Source organism: Protopterus annectens, chromosome 14.part0 (assembly GCF_019279795.1).
Source record: "Protopterus annectens isolate FY-2018-M chromosome 14.part0, PAN1.0, whole genome shotgun sequence".
Taxonomy (NCBI): Eukaryota; Metazoa; Chordata; order Ceratodontiformes; family Protopteridae; genus Protopterus; species Protopterus annectens.
Genome location: NC_056748.1, coordinates 727,278,089 through 727,295,865, shown reverse-complemented (window position 1 = coordinate 727,295,865; position 17,777 = coordinate 727,278,089). Strand labels below are relative to the sequence as shown.

The window sequence follows — 17,777 nt, the reverse complement described above, 5'->3', positions numbered from 1 at the left end:
AGCTTCCAGATGACAATAACTCAGCTATAAGTTCCATGGAAGGACCAGAAGCTGAAGTTTTTGTTTTTTGAAACGTGCTCCTTTGGAACTTTTAATGATGGTGGTTGAGAAAGTTTAAAACTGGTGTGTATGTGTCAAAGACTGATTTACTTGAGCTCGCTTAAGATGTGTAATATCAGCTTTAATGCTTTTTATGTTGCATAATTGTTTTACCTCACTTGTTTGTACTTACAGTTGTACTTGTTTACAGTGGTATAGCACTGATCCAAAATGACCATTTTCAGACTCAGGCTAAGTACTACAGAAGTAAAACACAGGCATAAATGACAGAATTCTAAGATTCAGTGCACCGTTTACTTACTGTCTGTTCATACAATGCAATGACTTTCTGTATTGGTACTTAGGTATTAGGCTCCTACATAAACTTGAAAGTTAGAGATGGGCAGAGAGGGATGTTTAAGTGTTTGGCACCAGCTTTCACGAAAATGCTAATGGTGTACAATTACCTCATATATTATCTTATGTTTCTCCTAGGAAATGCAGTTTTTAGAATTTTTGCATATTATCCTTGGACTCCTCTACAAGATTTGTTTATCCTTACATTTAGAAGCTTTGTTTTTGAACTGAACCCCTGATTTAGCTCTCTGTTCATATTTTCTGTGCTCACATCTTTATTTTTTTTTTCTTCCTTAAGCCCAGAACAACACTTTTTGGTAAAAAACACACACACTAATTTATATGATCTACAGAACAAGAACATTGAAGGATTAAGGAGGCAGCGAAATTCTGACCCTGAAACAATATTAATATTCCTAGATAGGAGGGTAAAATGACAGACACGTTTTGTAATGTAGGTGAGTTTCTGGCAGTTCTAGCAATCATACTGGAGGTAAAGCTCTCTCCAACCAAGACTGAACTTGACAGTCATGAGGAGAAGGTAAACATTTGCACCACACCACACTCATCACATAGTCTCACTAAATCTACACCACCAAAATCCACACATAGTAACAACAAAAACATTCGCGGAGGCTCTCAATAATAATCTGTCTAAGCAACAGAGACCTCCAAAGCAGAAACGCAAGCAACCTCCATCCCACAACACAACCCAAATGAGACACAGCCCACAGACTCATTGTGGCACTCAACCACAGCCAATAAGGCAAGACAACGTACCCAACACATTAGTCATAGGTGACTCTACAGTCAGGCACACTGATGTCCCACTCACCAGGCTAAACAAGGAGAAGGTTACTGTCAGCTGCCTGTTGGGTGCCAGGATCCGCCACATAACCCACACATTCAGGTCACTCCACAACAAGTACAAATATGACTCTGTCATTGTCCATGTTAGTGTGAATGACCTGAGACGTACCTCCGTGGACTCCATGAAGAGAGACATGAAGAGCTCTCCAATCTTGTAGTCCAGGCAGGTATGACACTAGCCCTGAGTAGCATCCTGCCATTGCCCAGAATGATACCACAGTACAAGGACAAAATGATTGACTTCAACAATTGGCTAAGCTTCTGGTGTCATTCTAAGGGGATCCGGTATCTGTCTGCTTGGGATGACATGGTCGACAGACCACGATGCTTTGCCACAGATGGCCTGCACCTGTCACCCCTGGGATTCCGGATACTGGCTAAGGCTCTTGCTGCCCCTATAGTGCCTTTTTCAGGGTTCAAATAACAAATTCACCACCATAACAGGAACAGGCAAGCAAAAACTGAGGGTAATGCTACTCAATGCTAGAAGTCTAAATCTCAAAATGCACTCACTCGAGGTGCTACTTAAAATGGAGAACATCGATATCTGTGCAGTGACTGAGACCTGGTTCAAGGCTCCAGACAGCACCCCTGCACTACCAGGCTATAACTCATACCACACTTTTCGGCCATGTAACCTGGACCGAAACACAAAAGGCGGAGGTGTGTCCATATTCATTAAGGATATCCACACCTCAAGGCTAGTTGCTCAGCATAATGCATCCGAGGTTATCAAAGTGCAACTAACTCTGGGCAAAACTGCAATCCAAATTGTTTATTTATTTTATTTATTATTTTTTATTTTACATTTGTTAACCGGGCTAGTCTAGCTGGATATATTTCCATTTTCAGGAGAGGCCCAGGGAGAAAAGCTCCAACAAGATAGAAAAATTAACACTGAACAAAAAATTAAAAATATCGTTACATGGTAAATGAAAGGATTAATAAAAAAAATACAAGTAATTATTACATACTAAAGCTATTTACACTTGAAAAAAGCAACAGTAAAAATATTTACACTAAAAAAAGAAACAATAAAAATGTAGCACAGTAAGATTCATACGGAATTTTTCACATCAAGTAGAAAGATTTCAGCAGTATGCTGATTAGAGTTTAAACAGTACCAGCCTTGCTTACATGAATAAGCATTAAAATGTTTGGAAGTTTGTTTGGAAGAAGAAGAAACAGTGGTGGAAGAGGGTGGTTAGTCAAGGTTACTACAAGGGCATAACCGGTGTTTTTTGAGTTTTTGTTTAAAGAGAGGCAAGGATGTGATTAGAGTTAGTTCATTGGATAACAGGTTCCAGTTTTTTCCTGCTGCGTTAGTAAACAGAGTCACCAGCCATGTTGTTAGACTTGGTTATGCTAGCGAGGAGTTTGCTAGAAGAATGTAGGGAATTCAGATTTTTATAGGGGATTAAGAGATTGGAGAGTATAGGGGTGGTGTTGGGTTGGTAAAATATCTTGTGGGCAATCGTGAGTTGGGAGATTATCAGATGGTTTTGGAATTCAAGCCAGTCTAGTTGCCAAAGATTCAGACAGTGGTGGGTTCTAAAGGGATTGCCAGTGGCGAATCTGGCGATGTTATTGTAGGAAGTTGCTAGTTTGTTAAGGTTATTTTTCTTTAGGTTGATATAAATAGGTGAGGCGTACAGAAGACTAGAGATTAGATGGGAGTGAGCAATCTTGGTTCTGATTGCTGGGGTTAGGAAAGGTTTTATTCTATACAAGGAGCCTATTTTTCTGTTGACTGTTTTAATGGTATTATTTATATGGTTAATTAAATGTAAGGTTATTGTCAATGGTTATTCCTAACAGTTTAGTGGTATAGTCAGGGTATATTATAGTGCCATTATTTGAAGAGAGAGAGAGAAATCTACGGAAGAGGACTTGATAGTGGGGGTAAAGAGGAGGAGTTTGTTTTTTTTTGGCATTAAGGAAGAGGCAGTGTTTTGTAAACCATGTTTCTACAGTGTTAAAAACATTTTGAGTAAGAGAATATAGTTCTGATGGACAGTATGCTGAGCATATTAGCGTAGAATCATCTGCATATTGAATGCAGGTGACTTGAGGAATTACTACATGGAGGTCATTGATAAATAATGAGAAAAGAAGTGGCCCAAGAATAGAGCCCTGAGGGACTCAGATGGTGACTGGCAGGAAAGGATGAAATTTGATTTTTCTAGAGAACTGCCTGTTGCCTGTTGCTGAGGTAGGATCTGAATCATTTAACAGCCTGAGAGTCAAAGGAAACGGATTCAAGAATATTGATTAAGAGGGTGTGGTTTACCATGTTGAAAGCTTTAGAGAGGTCAATAAAGAGTGTAGATGAGAGGATGTTTTTATTACAGTTTCTACTGATAGTATCTGTAAAGGATAAAAGGGCAGTAGTGATGGCCTAAAGCCATGTTGGCAGTTTGCTATTATGTTATGTTGAGATAGATGAAGTAAAAGTTGTTGGTGAATGCATTTTTCCATAATTTTTGCTAAGGGTGATGAGAGCTATTGGCCAATAGTTATAGTCATTTGAGTTCCCACCGTTATGTAGGGGGATAATGTGGGAGATTTTCCAAATATCTAGAATGGTTCCCTCTTTGATTGTCCTATTTATAAGGATGGATATAGGGTAGGCAATTACTTTGGCTGCTTTTTGGAGATATTGCGATGGTAGCTGGTCAGCAGAAGGAGTACATGGCTTGAGTTTTTGAATGAATTTATAGATGAGAGTAGTAGAGATGGGTTGTAGTTTGAATGTAGGTAGAGAGCCTGGTGTGGTGGTGGGAAGGCTTGAGTTATCTGGGATAAGTTGATAAGCTAGAGATTGTACGGTCTCAGTGAAGAAAGAATTAAAGGTATTGGCAGTTTCATGGGGGGGGGGGTATTTGGATCTGCATCAAGTGGGGTGGGTGTTCGAGAGTGTCCTGGGGAAAGGAGTTTATTGATACTACACCAGAACTTCTGAGGATTATTTTGGTGAGTTTGCTGCAGTTTACAGTAGTAGTTCTTTTTATCTGTAAGTATTGCCTTTTTTGTACTATTTCTCAGCTGCCTAAAATTTAGTTGATCAGAGATATTTCTGTTAGCTCTCCACTTAGCCCAAGCTTTGTTCCTAAGCAAAATTTGATGTCTGGTTTCTTTAAAGCGCCATGGGGCTGGGTTGGACTTCATTCTGATGGACCGTTTAGGTGCATGCCTATCCAGGATAGATAAGAATTTAGAGTTAAGATACTTTACAGCCTCTTCAAGTGGAAGGGTTTTTAAAGGGTTCCAGTCACAGGCACTAAGTTCAGTTTGAAATAATTCTGAGTTAAAGTGTTTGGTAGAGTGTGCTATCCTAAAGGTGGGGAGGTTGGGAAGATCCTTCTTTTCTCTTATGATGTAGGTCAAAAAATGCTCACTTACATCATTGGGCAGCTTTCCTACCTTATAAGACTGTTTCTGTTTATTTATGAGTATCCAGTCCTCAGTAGCTTGCTACAGATCCCCCACCATGCCCCAGGATTCCCACTCCTCTTTTCTTGATGTACTAGAAAATATTAGGGTTCAACCAAACACCCTAATAATGGGTGACTTCAACTACCCCACCATTAACTGGGAAAACTACTCGTGTACCAACTCCTTAGCTCAATGCTTTCTGGAATTCATAAACTCCAATGCTCTAGATCAACTTATCCACACCCCACCGGGGGCAACAATATCCTAGACCTAGTCATTACCAACATGCGTGACTGGTATTCCGCACCCGAAGTCAACTCCTCATTGGTCCGATCCGACCATAAGCTAATCACCCTTGATATCCACATCCCGCCCCCACCCCCCATTAAGGAAACCACAGTAAAAAAAATTCTCCAAAGCCAACTTCATGCTTCTTAAGACAGAAGTGGTGAACTTCATGACACCCATGCAGATGGACGACACAGTTACAACTGCTGAATCCTACACAAATGCACTCTATAAGCACTTACACGAGTGCATGGATCGTGCTATCCCAAACAGAACCAAGACACTATCCTCCAAAAAAAGGAAGCCAATCTGGTGGTCCCCTGCCATAAACAAACTGTACAACAGAAGGAAGAAACTGTTGCAAAAGAGAGTACAATCCCATGAGTGGAGGAGCTCCCTGGTCAGCCTCAGTAAGAAGCTGAGATCCCTTATAAGATCCTCCAAAGCTAGCTACAAAAACAAAATCGCCACTAATTCAAAGGACAACCACAAAGCATTCTATAGCTATGTCAAGAATCTCGATGGCAACACCCACACCTGCTCTGCGTTACAGCACAAAGGCACGAAAATTACAGAACCAACTGATATTGCCAACATCCTGGCAAATAGGTTCAGTGCTAACTTTACCCCCCTCTCACCCCCCAAAGGGCCCATATCTATACAGGAAGAATGCAGAGTCCCTGTAATCACAACTACGCAGATAAAAGCTGCACTCTCTAAAGCCAAAAACACAGCATCCATGGGATCGGACAACATCCCAGGCTGCGTTTTACACGAACTGGTTCCCCACTTAAGCACCATGTTCAATAACAGCCTCGTATCAGGCTTTGTGACCGCAGAATGGCACACAGCAACAGTTATCCCACTCCAAAAAGGGGAAGCCACCACTGATCCCGGGAATTATCGACCTATTAGCCTGATGAGCCTGGTCTGCAAGGCCATGGAACGTATCATCATGGAACTTATAAACAAAGACAATGGTAACCTCCAAACTCTGGATCCCACCCAGTTTGGGTTTGTGAAAGGCAGATCATGCCTCCTGAACCTGATCGACTTCTTTGAGGCAGTCACCAAAGCCGTAGAAAGCCTATCTTGACCTCGCCAAGTCTTTTGACAGCATCCCCCATTCTGGAATTAGAGCTAAACTCACTAAACTAGGTATAAATCCCTACATCACAAGATGGGTTGCCAACTGGCTCACTGACAGAACCCACACTGTAAAAGCTGCAGACTCCAAATCTGACCTCAAAGCAGTGACAAGTGGAGTACCACAGGTTTCCATCCTGGGACCTCTCCTGTTTGGTATCTACTTCTCTAAAGTACAGGCTAAAACAGAAGGCCTCTGGCTAACAAAGTTCGCAGATGACTGCAAACTAGGAGCCATAATCAAGTCCCCAAATGATGTGGACATCCTACAAAAGGGCCTCACTGAGACAGATGCCTGGTGTCAGAGCCATGGCCTCAAGCTCAATGCCAAAAAGTGCAGTGTCATCTCCTTTGGTAAAAACCCTGTACCCACGAACTACCACATAGGCAGCAATCTACTTAACACTGAATGCGTGATAAGAGACCTTGGGACCCAGGTGGACAGTAGTCTCTCCTTTGATAGTCACATCGCCACAGTAGTCAGGAAGTTCTTCTACGTGGCACACTTCATCATAAAAGGGTTCTCATCTAGGAAAAAAGAGGTCATTGTTCCCCTCTACTCGACACTCATTAGACCCATTATAGAGTACAACGCACCTCAAAAAACTCCAGCTTTACTCCGTAGCATATCGTCTACTCCGAGGTGATCTCTGCCTAACATATAAAGCTATGTAAAATCCAGAGCTGTTGGACATGCTACACCTAAAGAAATTCCAATCCCTCCGAGCTACACGCTCTAGGGACCTAAACCTTGTCACCAGAATAAACAGGACATGCTGGAGGGATAGATTCCTGTCCCAGAGACTTCCCATACTCTGGAACAGGCTACCCATCTATGTCAAGCAAAGTTCTTCATTAGCACTCTTCAAGAAAAATCTTGATGAGTTGATGGGAAAAAGGAAATACACCCCGGGGATCACTTCTGTGTCTCTGCCCGACAGTGGCGCAGGAAAATAACTTTCTTGGGTGGCATATGCCAGGGAACCTTGTTGGCTAGGCTTATGTACGCCCTTGGCCCGATAGCCTAGTACCTACCTATGAACCTATAAACATCATGAGTACAGGCCAACTCAAACACAATGTGTGGGAACCAGCTGCACAGATATAGTCCCATACCAAAACTTATGAATACAATGTTGAGTTAATGACAAAGTCACTGAAAAGACAGACAACAGATCAATACAAAAGCACAACTGTGCATGGACAATGTCTGCTAAGCAGAGAGATCAGCTGATGCCATCTTGTGACAGAAGTGGCAACAGCTTCAACAATCATCTTGGATTAAGACAAATGAAACCATTAAGCCTGGCAGATGCATGACATCTAAATACAAGACACCTGCTTAGTGTTTTATAAAACTGTTACATACCATTGTTTCTCTGTTGTTTCCAAATTATAGCAATGACATGCCATGTAAGACCAAATTGCCCCAAAAAAATCCAGCACTAAATGCAATACTACTAACCCAGTAAAACATGTAAACGAATAGATAAATTGCACTTTTTATACATCACAGAGTGTTTGTGCAAGAAACCAGAATCAATGAGTCAGTAGACAAAAGAGGTGCTTGTGTCACTTAATTTAGAAAACTCTACAACCCTGCAGCATGTCAGAGACAGGAAAAATATGACATTTGTCACAAATCAAGTCAGCTACTAAAGAGAAGTATGCGAAGACATATGACACAAACTATGATTAGGTTACTTACACTGCAAACAGGAAAAAAAGAACTCCAAATGAATTGGCTGCCGCTGCAAGACTCCTCCATTCCTTTACAAAGTAACCCATCAGGGCATAGCACGTAATGCCAACAGCAAATGTCAGATTAGTTACTGAGCCTGAAAATTAAACATTAACAAACCATTTTTATACTTAATTCACACTTTTAAATTACATCATCCAAGAATAAACTTGTATTTCTGAAGCAGTTTTGTTCTAAATTTCCAATGTTATATGCTATTAGTTGGCTCAAAATTGTTTTCAATTTTTTTCCCTTGTGAATAAACATTTCATGAACTGCTACTAGATAAGTGTTATGGTAACCACTGCAACTTTAACTCAAAGCTTTTGAATCTTTCCATTCATGAACTCTAGTATTCTAAAGAAGAAAAACTATATTCTCTGCATAGCACAGCATAATTCCCCAGTACTCTTCTCTGTCCCAAAGTCGAAAATGCTGCGACATCCCTGTGAGGAAGCAGAGTGGTCGTCTTCCGACTAGGAAGAGCCAAAGTATGAAAGCTCCATTTTATACCTTCCACTGTTCTACATTCTCTTTGCATCTCTGGGTATATATTCCTCATAGAAAAGTACAGCTATCATAGGCAAACAGTTCTGCTTATATTTTAAAACAGGCTAAGAATAATGAATGTAAAATAATTAAAAAAAAGAAACATTTACATGAAGTGACACCTCCAAAACATACACTGAAAAAGGCATGGGTATCAACAAGGCAGAGTTTGAACACAAAACACTACAAAAGTTTCATAACTATCTTTAACATTGAACATAAGTCTAGGCTAAAAGCAGAAATACCTAACCACAAAAATTAAAAGTAAGGATTGTGAAACTGAGAGAGAAATATAATTTAGTAGAAAAAGAGGTATACATGTCCCTAAAATACAAGGCATACCACAAAGGAGTACTGCCCTTAAAATAATAATAATAAGTTTTAGTATTCAAAATTCAACATATTCCTAAACTATGGACTACGATAACCATATCAAAATAACCTTTACACAAAACAGATATCTTTGATACCCAATCAAATACCTTGCATTCTCTGTCAAGACTAATTTAACAGTTATATAGAAATCTCAACAAGCGCTACAACCGTCAGGACTATGGGAAACAGACAGTGAGACACTGTAAACATGACAGAAAACTAACTTCAACTGCAGTAAATTCTCTGTTTAGTAACACATAGATATTTAACAAAAAGGCCTTAACTTTGATATTATGGACATATTCTAGTAGTAGTACGTATACCATTTAAAATTATGTTATTGTATGGTACGTAAAGAGGACTTCTGAAGATATTAAATATTTTGGCAAAAGATTATCTAACAGTCACAAAGTTGCTACAAAGTCTGCAAAACTATTTCACAATATATGGGAAAAGTATTATTTTAAAATAAAAATGTTCTTAATCACATCTTGCTTTATTCCCTTCATTTCAGCTCATAGGAATGTCTTCAAAGAGCCTTTTCAGGCACGGCCAAGAACTAAAGGCACAGTAATACAGGCAAAGCTTGAACTCCTCATACAATAAAACAATACAATGGAATAGTGGTTTCAAAAAATGGACAAAAACAATATCAAATAACAAAAGCATTGCATACTAAGAAAAAGTATTTGTGTAACTAAATGTACCATAACAGCAGATGTTTGAATAGATCAGTTTTGTAACAGCCCCAGCTATATGGGTAATAATCTGCTTAGTATACAACAGCCGGCCAGTTTCCAAATCTTAAGGGCACCTTCCAAGCAGTACACAGACCATTAACACCTTGAGCCGGGCTCAAGAAAATCACCAGTCTGGGCACCAAGCCCTACAGAGCTTTCACAACAACAGAAAGTCGGAGGGCTAGAGCCCTGAGATAGGTTAATATTGGGTAAGGCAGAGGAATAGACACGTTTCCCAACTCTTTCAAAAGCTTTCCAATCTTTTTTTTTTTTGGGGGGGGGGGTGGTAGGGTAGGTAGGATTCACCAAATGTTTAGCTGGTGAAGGACTTGACAAAAAAAAAAAAATCACTGCAGGGTTTGATCTGAGATTTTTTAAATTTTTCTAAGCCCAAGGAACTATAAAATCTACCTACCTTTTTAGGAGCTGTCAGACAAGTAGTAAGCTGCAATAAAAACTTCTCCACATCTGGAAGAATAGAAGGACCTATAGTAGGCTGAACTATTTCCAGTGGTAATAAATCATATTTTTTAAAGAAAGAAAGTAGAATGGCATTTTGTTCCCACTAGAAAAAAAAAAGTTTGCCCTACGTACAATTTCAGGAAAAACAAAATTCTCCCAAGGGAAAATAAGAAAAAAGGAAACTCTCCTCAGAGTCAGAATCAGCTGCCTTACGAGAAACAACAGAGTTTGTTCCCACAAAATCTATTCCTTGTTCATCACACTGGGAATCTTCAGAAACTGAAGAATCCCTTTTTCTCTTACTAGATCCAGAATAAAAAAGGTTTACAGCCTGAACTAAGTCCCAAGCTAAGCCAAATAAATCATCCCTATCTAAGGTAATGGAGGGAGGAGAAGATAAATGTTTAACATTCTACTTCTTTTTGACAGGACTATCAACAGAAGCAGACTGCTTCATATCAGTGACTTCATCCTGTAAAAAGGCAACTTACTCCAACTACGCAGAGAAGCGTCCAGGCTTCTGGGTGCAGTGACAAGCGCCCGTGCCCCACCTTCAACTGACTCCAGAGTGCAGCAGTCGGACAACCATTCAGGTGCACGGATGAGGCTTATCGGTGAAGGGACTTCTGAAGCCTTGATTCGGCAGAACTCCTCTGCCACTAGGGTGGATGTCCACTATTAGATCCCCTCCAAAGCATATAGGGGTATTTTACCACCAGAGGAGTTCTGGAATAAGCCCCGCAACTTCTGGAACCAATTTTTCTTAACCCCTTTCTGGTTTCTAAAAAATAGTCCTCTGAGAACTAGAAAATTATGTAACTATGGAAGAACGTTATCCAATCCTTCTCTCTCCTGGAGAGTGCATCTGTGATCTTAGCACCAAACAAGGTCAATCCATCAAAGGGGCATTAATAAAAGATGTCTTAAAAGTTCCTCAAACATCACACAAAAGCATCCAGGTATGTCTCCAAACTGTGATGCCCATATGCCAGCAGCTTTTGAAACACCCTATATAGCACTGGAAATTACACTCATGGAGGCATCTGATAGTGAGTGAACGATGGTCATTTCTGAATCCTTGGTTTTCCTGTATTCAACAGACATGGACCCAGGCAAGGGACTTGTAGAGTTCCTTTGTCAAGTCCCTCTGAAAAATTGCCATATGTGCCAAATTAACTCACTCAAACATGGAACACCATTTCTGTATACTCTCACCTCACGCCCATATCTACTTTTGGTATCCAGAACGTTTTTAGCTGTGGCTTCTTTAATTAAGTGACTTACTAGCAGTATTAGAAAGGACAAAGAGTTGTTAACATAAGACACTAAAAATGTTAGTCTAAGATGTCCTGCAGTGGAGAAATTTATCTTTGTTTGCCACTTATTTGTTCATATTTTCATATTTACCTTCATATTTTCATACCTGAGAGACCTACATTTTATTGAGGTGTATGGTGTGAAACAAATGTGAGAGACAGGACAATTCACTGAAAATGCTGGCTTATAATCACACTACTGGAAATATTGCTATGAAAATACTGGACATATTGTTATGAAAATAAGCAATATTTCCATATGTATTTACTACTACAAAACACCCTGTGACTTACAAATTGTTGCATGACATTCAGTGAAACCTTGGATGCTGACGACAATTGTCTGTCTTAGCACTTGAGCTGCAAGCTGCACATCTTGAGATATCCTGCATTTGTACTGCTATTTATTTAAACATACATTTTCATATTTCTGTAAATATCTCAAAAAACAAGCACTTGTAGGAAGAATTTCTTTTCATGTGAAGCTTATGTCTGGTTATCAAAAATGTTCTAACAATATATGCCAAGACTGTCTAGTTTCAAAACGTGAAAATTTGTTTATGAAACTTAAAATATATACATAAAATTTGGTACTCGTGCATTAGAACATGTTACAATATCATTGTAAAGATATTTCTGATAAAATTACTATTGGTACTGTTTTAATAGCGCTTATTGTTCACAAACTAATTTAGTTTATCTTATGCTGTTTAAGTTTATTTTAAGAAAATGCTTTAGAATGCAAGGTGTGTGTAGGCTGCTAGAGGTGTGACATTCCACATCACGTACATGTTAATAAGTTAAGTGGCCTTAGTGCAAAGGTAGCTGACAAAAACATGCTTCTTAAAGCTGACAAAAGCCCAAGGCTCTCCATTTGGGGGGATGGACAAATAAGCTCTCCTCAACAAGTTCCTTCTTAGTGGCTACAGCTACTATCGTGATGTCCATTGATGGGCCCTTGAAGCAGTGAGAGCAGTCTTTAGGGGAAACTAAATACTTATCAGGTTTTCTGGGTATCGGTTCTGCAATGTCAGATTCCTTCCAGGCCTGGCAAGAGATCAAAAGAAAAGATGCTGGAGTTGAAGTCTACCACAATTTCAGATCTGACATAGACGATCTTGGAAATCTCAGATCCAGAAGTCCCAGAGCCTGGAGGCCAGTTCAAAGTAGGAGTAGTCACAGGCAAAGGAGAGGGCCCAAAGCTAATGGGCCCAATGTGAAAATGAGTCAGGAGAAATTACAACTGAATTTGGGTCTTGAGGAATTTCCTCATCCTTTTATCCACAACAGCCTCTGACAGACTTCTGGTAGACCTAATGGAAGATGTAGAAGGATGTCATAAAGCTTTGCATGTGTGTGTCTTATGAAGAAAAAGTTAAGACAGCCTAGGACAGACTGGTTCTGGAGTGAACCTCAACTCCCACTGAGGAGTTGTGTATCCATGTTGGATCCGAAGGCTTGGAAAGTTTAGCTTTTGGAAAAGACAAAACTGAGGAAGGACAGTGGTCAGGGGGTTGCCTCTTAGCCCTTCTCCTTGGGCTAGTCACTCTTTCCAAGGGCTTCTTCCTGGACGGAGATGCTCCAGAAGAAGAAAGATTAACAAATTCTCCTAGGGGGATGAGACCCTTCAGAACTAGCTTGTTTTGGACCATAAATTGGCACGTTGACCAAAAGACATACAAATAGGACAGTCTTCTTCCAAACGAGATGCTCCTAAACGTTAAACACATTTAGGATGAGAGTTCTAATTAGGCATCTTGTGGCCACAAGCCAAACATTTTTTAAATCCTTTCAGTTTATCAGACATAAAATAATTCAAGTACATGAGATAGCAAAGACAAGAAAATCTCCAGACAGAAAAACAAACTGCAGAACAAGAGTACCAATGTAAAATAAAAATAGAAATACCAACAATGGTGAGTATTAGAAAGCATTTTTGTAAGGGGGAGAAACGAATATATAAACTAAATACTATAATTAGAACAATATATATACTAAGCAACTGACCCAAAAGTTAGAGTAAACTGAAATATTTAGCTGAAGAAGCCTTAGACAGCAACCCATATCTGTTATCAAAGAGCGGAAAATGAGATCTGAGGTAATGTTGGGAACAGGAGGGGATTATGGATAAGAGGTGGAGGATGAGCTACGGATATTAAGTGTTCAAAGTCAGATCAGAGACCCATCAATTGAGGAAAGGGCAGAAAAGACAACATCATATTGAAGCATTTACATTGTCTTTTAACAAGATATAAAACTTTACGGCTTTTATTAAACATATAAATGAGACAACGAAAAGGCAAGCAGACTGACATAAAACAGAACAAAAATATAGCCTCTTGTGTTAAAATTTGTCAGCAACAAGTTCATTCTGGCATGAAGTTGCAGCATTCAGTTTCTTCTGACACTATGCTATATCTGTAACTCAAAAACAGTCAATACAGTTACCAGGAAGTGCACATGGAAGAGTATTCTGTTTAAGGAGAGTATTTGGAGAGAATCATACAGTGAGCACAAATTCTTAACCTGGTGGTGTACATGTGCAGGACCATGAATGGTTAAGATGTTGTTTAAGCAGTGGTTTAAAACTATTGAGTTTGTCGGGGAGTTTTATTTGCGTGGGGATACTATTTCAAAGCTTAGCAATTTCCTGGGAGCAGTGCAAGTCTCCTACAATATTTTTTTACTTCTTTGTGAGTAGTAATAATTTGTTACTAGAACGGAGGTCCCTTGCTGGGAAGTAGGGCAATAATAAGTTTTGCAGTGCAGTTTATGTGCTGCAGTTAGTTGTGAATATGTTAGGTGGTTGTGCAGTTTAAGCCAGTTTAATTGCTTTAAGCTATGATAATGGTGGGTCCTATGAAGGAGACTAGTTGCAAACATATTTTATTGTAGCAGGAGGCAAGTTTATTTCTTTGTATATTGTTTAAGTTTAAGAGAGGAGCAGCATACAAGAGAGTTGGTAATAAGAAGGTGGTGGCTACAGTTTTTCTTGCAATATCTGTAAGGAATCCATTGAGCCTATAAAGGGAGCCTAGTTTCTGGTCTAGAGTTAATGGAGTGCAGTATGTGCTGGTCACATTTGAGACCATCATCTATTACGATGCCTAGAAGTTCACTGTGAGTTAAGTTTCAACAACATATTTGCTGACTTTATGGTAAAAGATTGCTTTTATACTGCAGTGGTGGTAGCGTTGTCGCCTCATAACAAGACTTTGTCCCATTCGATTCTCAGCTAGAGCGTCTTCTGTGTGGAGGCATACGTGAATGGGGAGTGCCTTCATTGAAGGTTGTGCGTCAGGGCTGGTAACCCGGTATGTAAAAATCCACTACCAATCATTAGCGGACCGGAGTTCCGCTGTGGCGAACCCTAACCGGGAAAAGCCAAAAAACACAAACATAGTAAAAGATTGCTTTTAATTTTGGAAACTTCTCAAGTTAAAAATCATTAACATAATTTTCTTGGGGATGAGCAGAAGGTTTGATTCTATGAGCCAGGTTTCTACAGAGGAGAAAGATTTTTGGGTAATGTCTTGCAGCTCATTTATTGCTGAGGCCGCACATATTAATATTGAGTCATATGCATACTGAACTAAACTAGCAAGATGAGTGCAGGTGTGGAGATTATTAAATAAATACATTAAACAGGAGATACCCAGGACAGAATCCTGAGAGTCACTTAGAATAACTGGTTGAAGGGATGGATAGGTTTGTTGCCATTTAATAGCTTGTTGCCATCCAGATAGGTAAGAAACCATGACAGAGTACTGTGAAAGTCCTACAGAGGAGAGCTGAATAAGCAGGTGCAGTTTTAAGCTATAATTAACATATGTGTAGTGCACAGAGCTCCAAGATTATGCTCCAGTATCCAGAAATAAACTTAACAGCTTCCCTAGCACAAGAACCAATCATAACAGCACTTAGAGGGTGTTTAATAATTAAGCACTGCAACAATTGGCAAAGAACAGCAGCAGAAGGTAAAACATGTTTTCTGACTGCTGTCCATGCCTCTCCAGTATTTCTAAGTTTGACTTGTATTTTTGCTCACATAATTTTTTTTTCTGATAAACCTCAGATCATTACAATCAGCAATGCCACATATTTGACTTTCACAATTATTCAGAAAATACAGACTGTTGCAAAGCCTGTCATTCTATTAACGTCAGTGAATAAAATCAATATTTAGAAAATGTCACTGATCTTCATGCTTTACCTACCATTAATTTTTGTATTTGTCCAGAATTCTTAACCAAAGAAGCTGAAAAGTGTGCTGTTGTCTGTTTGACACCAATAAATGCTTTAATGGCTTTCAAAGTCAGTAAAACATTTTGCATGCTTACACGTTTGTCTTTAACTGGTAGCACATGGAGCAGATAAAGTCCACATGCTACAAAGAATTAGGACTGGGTCACTGATCATTACCTTAGGTTGCATGTTCACAACACAAGTACTACATTCACCTCTCAAACTTCACTCGAGGTGAATTTCTTGGCATCCATGCCTCAGATATATAAAAAGTCAGTTACAGGTTCATAGGTGTGTACTAGGCTAATGGCCCTGGAGCCTTTACAAGCCTAGCCTATAGAAGTGCCCTGGCATCGTGCCACCTGACGTTAGTTCTCAGTGCTTCTATCAAGTAGAGGCACTTTAGTGACCCCCGGGGTGAACTTTCTATTTCCCATCCACTCATCAAGATTTCTCTTGAAGAGGACCAGAGAGGTGCTCTGCTTGACATGTATGGGAAAGTCTATTCCAGAGCATGGGCAGTCTCTGGGTTATGAACTTGTCCTTTCAGCATGTTCTGTTGATTGTGGTAATGAGGTTGAGGTCTCTGGAGCATGTGGTGTGCAGGGATTGGGATTTCTTTAGATGTAGCATTTCTAACAGAGCTGGGTCAGACATGGCTTTGTCAGTCAAGCAGAGATCGCCTTGGAGTAGGTGATATGAGAGAAAGAATACCTGGAGTTTTTTGAGTCTGTCCATGTAGGACATGCGTTTATGGCCTAGGATCCTCTTCATGAGGTACTTTTGTGGCCTTTCCAGCTGTTGCATGCGTCTAGTGAGGTACATGCCAAATGGTGCATTATACTCGATGATTGACCTAATGAGGGAAGAGTAGAAAGAGATGATGACCTCTTTCCTCCTGGATGCAAAAACCTTGGTAATGAGATGTGCCACATAGAAGGACTTTCTGACCACAGTGGCAATGTGGTGGTCGAAGGAGAGGTTGCTGTCAACCTGTGTCCCCAGGTTATATGTCACGTTAAAATTGGGAAAAGTTTTGAAATGATTTATTGTGGCCTTTATATCACAAAATCCTGCCATTTTAACAGGGGTGTGTACACTTTTTATATCCACTGTACATGTGAGAGCGCACACACATGCACATATATATATATATATATATTTTTTTTTTTTTTTAAATCTGCAGTTGTGATCATTCGGGATAATTTGGAAACAGTAGTTTTTCAAGGTTAAAATGTGTGCACAGAAGTGTATTTTTCTTACTTTTTTTTTTCTGGTGGGGGCAATCTTCACAGTTAAATGTAGTACTTTTGATATATTTCTAATGTAATTGTGTAATAAATCAAGTATCTATATTTTCACACCTAGTTGGTGTTTTAGATTAGTTATTCATACAGAGTGCAAAGACCTTCTTGGGGCCGTTTAAGGATAGTTTGCTTTTTATAGGTGGAAATATGTGCATTTTATTTTTAATACTGTCCTCAATAAGTTTCAAATTGACTGCTCTGAGAACAGTGTAAATAGGCTGTGCTGCTGTTGGACCTGTTCTTAATTACACCTTTCTGTTGGGTAAATTAATGCTATAAGTTTATTTTTTTTCCTTATTAATTGCTGTGTTCGGAAGTAAATGGGGTCTTATAGGGTCTATTGTACATTCTAATTCATTTTGGAGTGGCTGTTTATTTTTTGCAAGTCATCAGTAAAGTGAAAATATGTGTATAGCTATTTTTCTGGAGGGGTGGGGGAACATTTTCAGTAGTTAGAGCAGAGTAACGTGTGTGTGCGTGTCTGTGTGAGTGAGTGAGAAAGTGTGAGAGAGAAAGTGAGTGTGAGAGACAGAGAAAGTGAGTGTGAGAGACAGAGAGAGAGTGAGTGTGAGAGAGAGTGAGTGTGAGAGAGTGTGAGAGAGAGAGTGAGAGTGCGTGAGTGTGAGAGAGAGAGTGTGAGAAAGAGAGAGAGAGTGAGTGAGAGAGTGTGAGTGAGAAAGAGAGTGAGTGAGTGAGAGAGTGAGAGAGAGAGAGAGACTGAGTGAGAGTGGGTGGGTGAGTGAGTGAGTGAGTGAGTGAGTGAGTGAGTGAGTGAGTGAGTGAGTGAGTGAGTGAGTGAGTGAGTGAGAGAGTGTGAGTGAGAGTGTGAGTGAGAGAGAGAGTGAGTGAGAGTGTGAATGAGAGAGAGAGTGAGTGAGTGAGGGAGTGGGAGACAGAGAGAGTGTGT

At 39.8% G+C, this 17,777-nt stretch overlaps 1 protein-coding gene across 3 annotated transcripts in view; it reads right to left on the bottom strand.

The window, feature by feature from the left end:
• LOC122789199 (solute carrier family 22 member 15-like) overlaps window positions 1-17,777 on the bottom strand; it is a 1,485,835-nt gene that overhangs the window by 1,016,396 nt on the left and 451,662 nt on the right. For all 3 annotated transcript variants that reach the window (XM_044056469.1, XM_044056468.1, XR_006362790.1), the window contains exon 5: window positions 7,844-7,973. In XM_044056469.1, coding sequence (XP_043912404.1) covers window positions 7,844-7,973 — 130 coding nt within the window. The remainder of the gene's footprint in view (window positions 1-7,843; window positions 7,974-17,777) is intronic.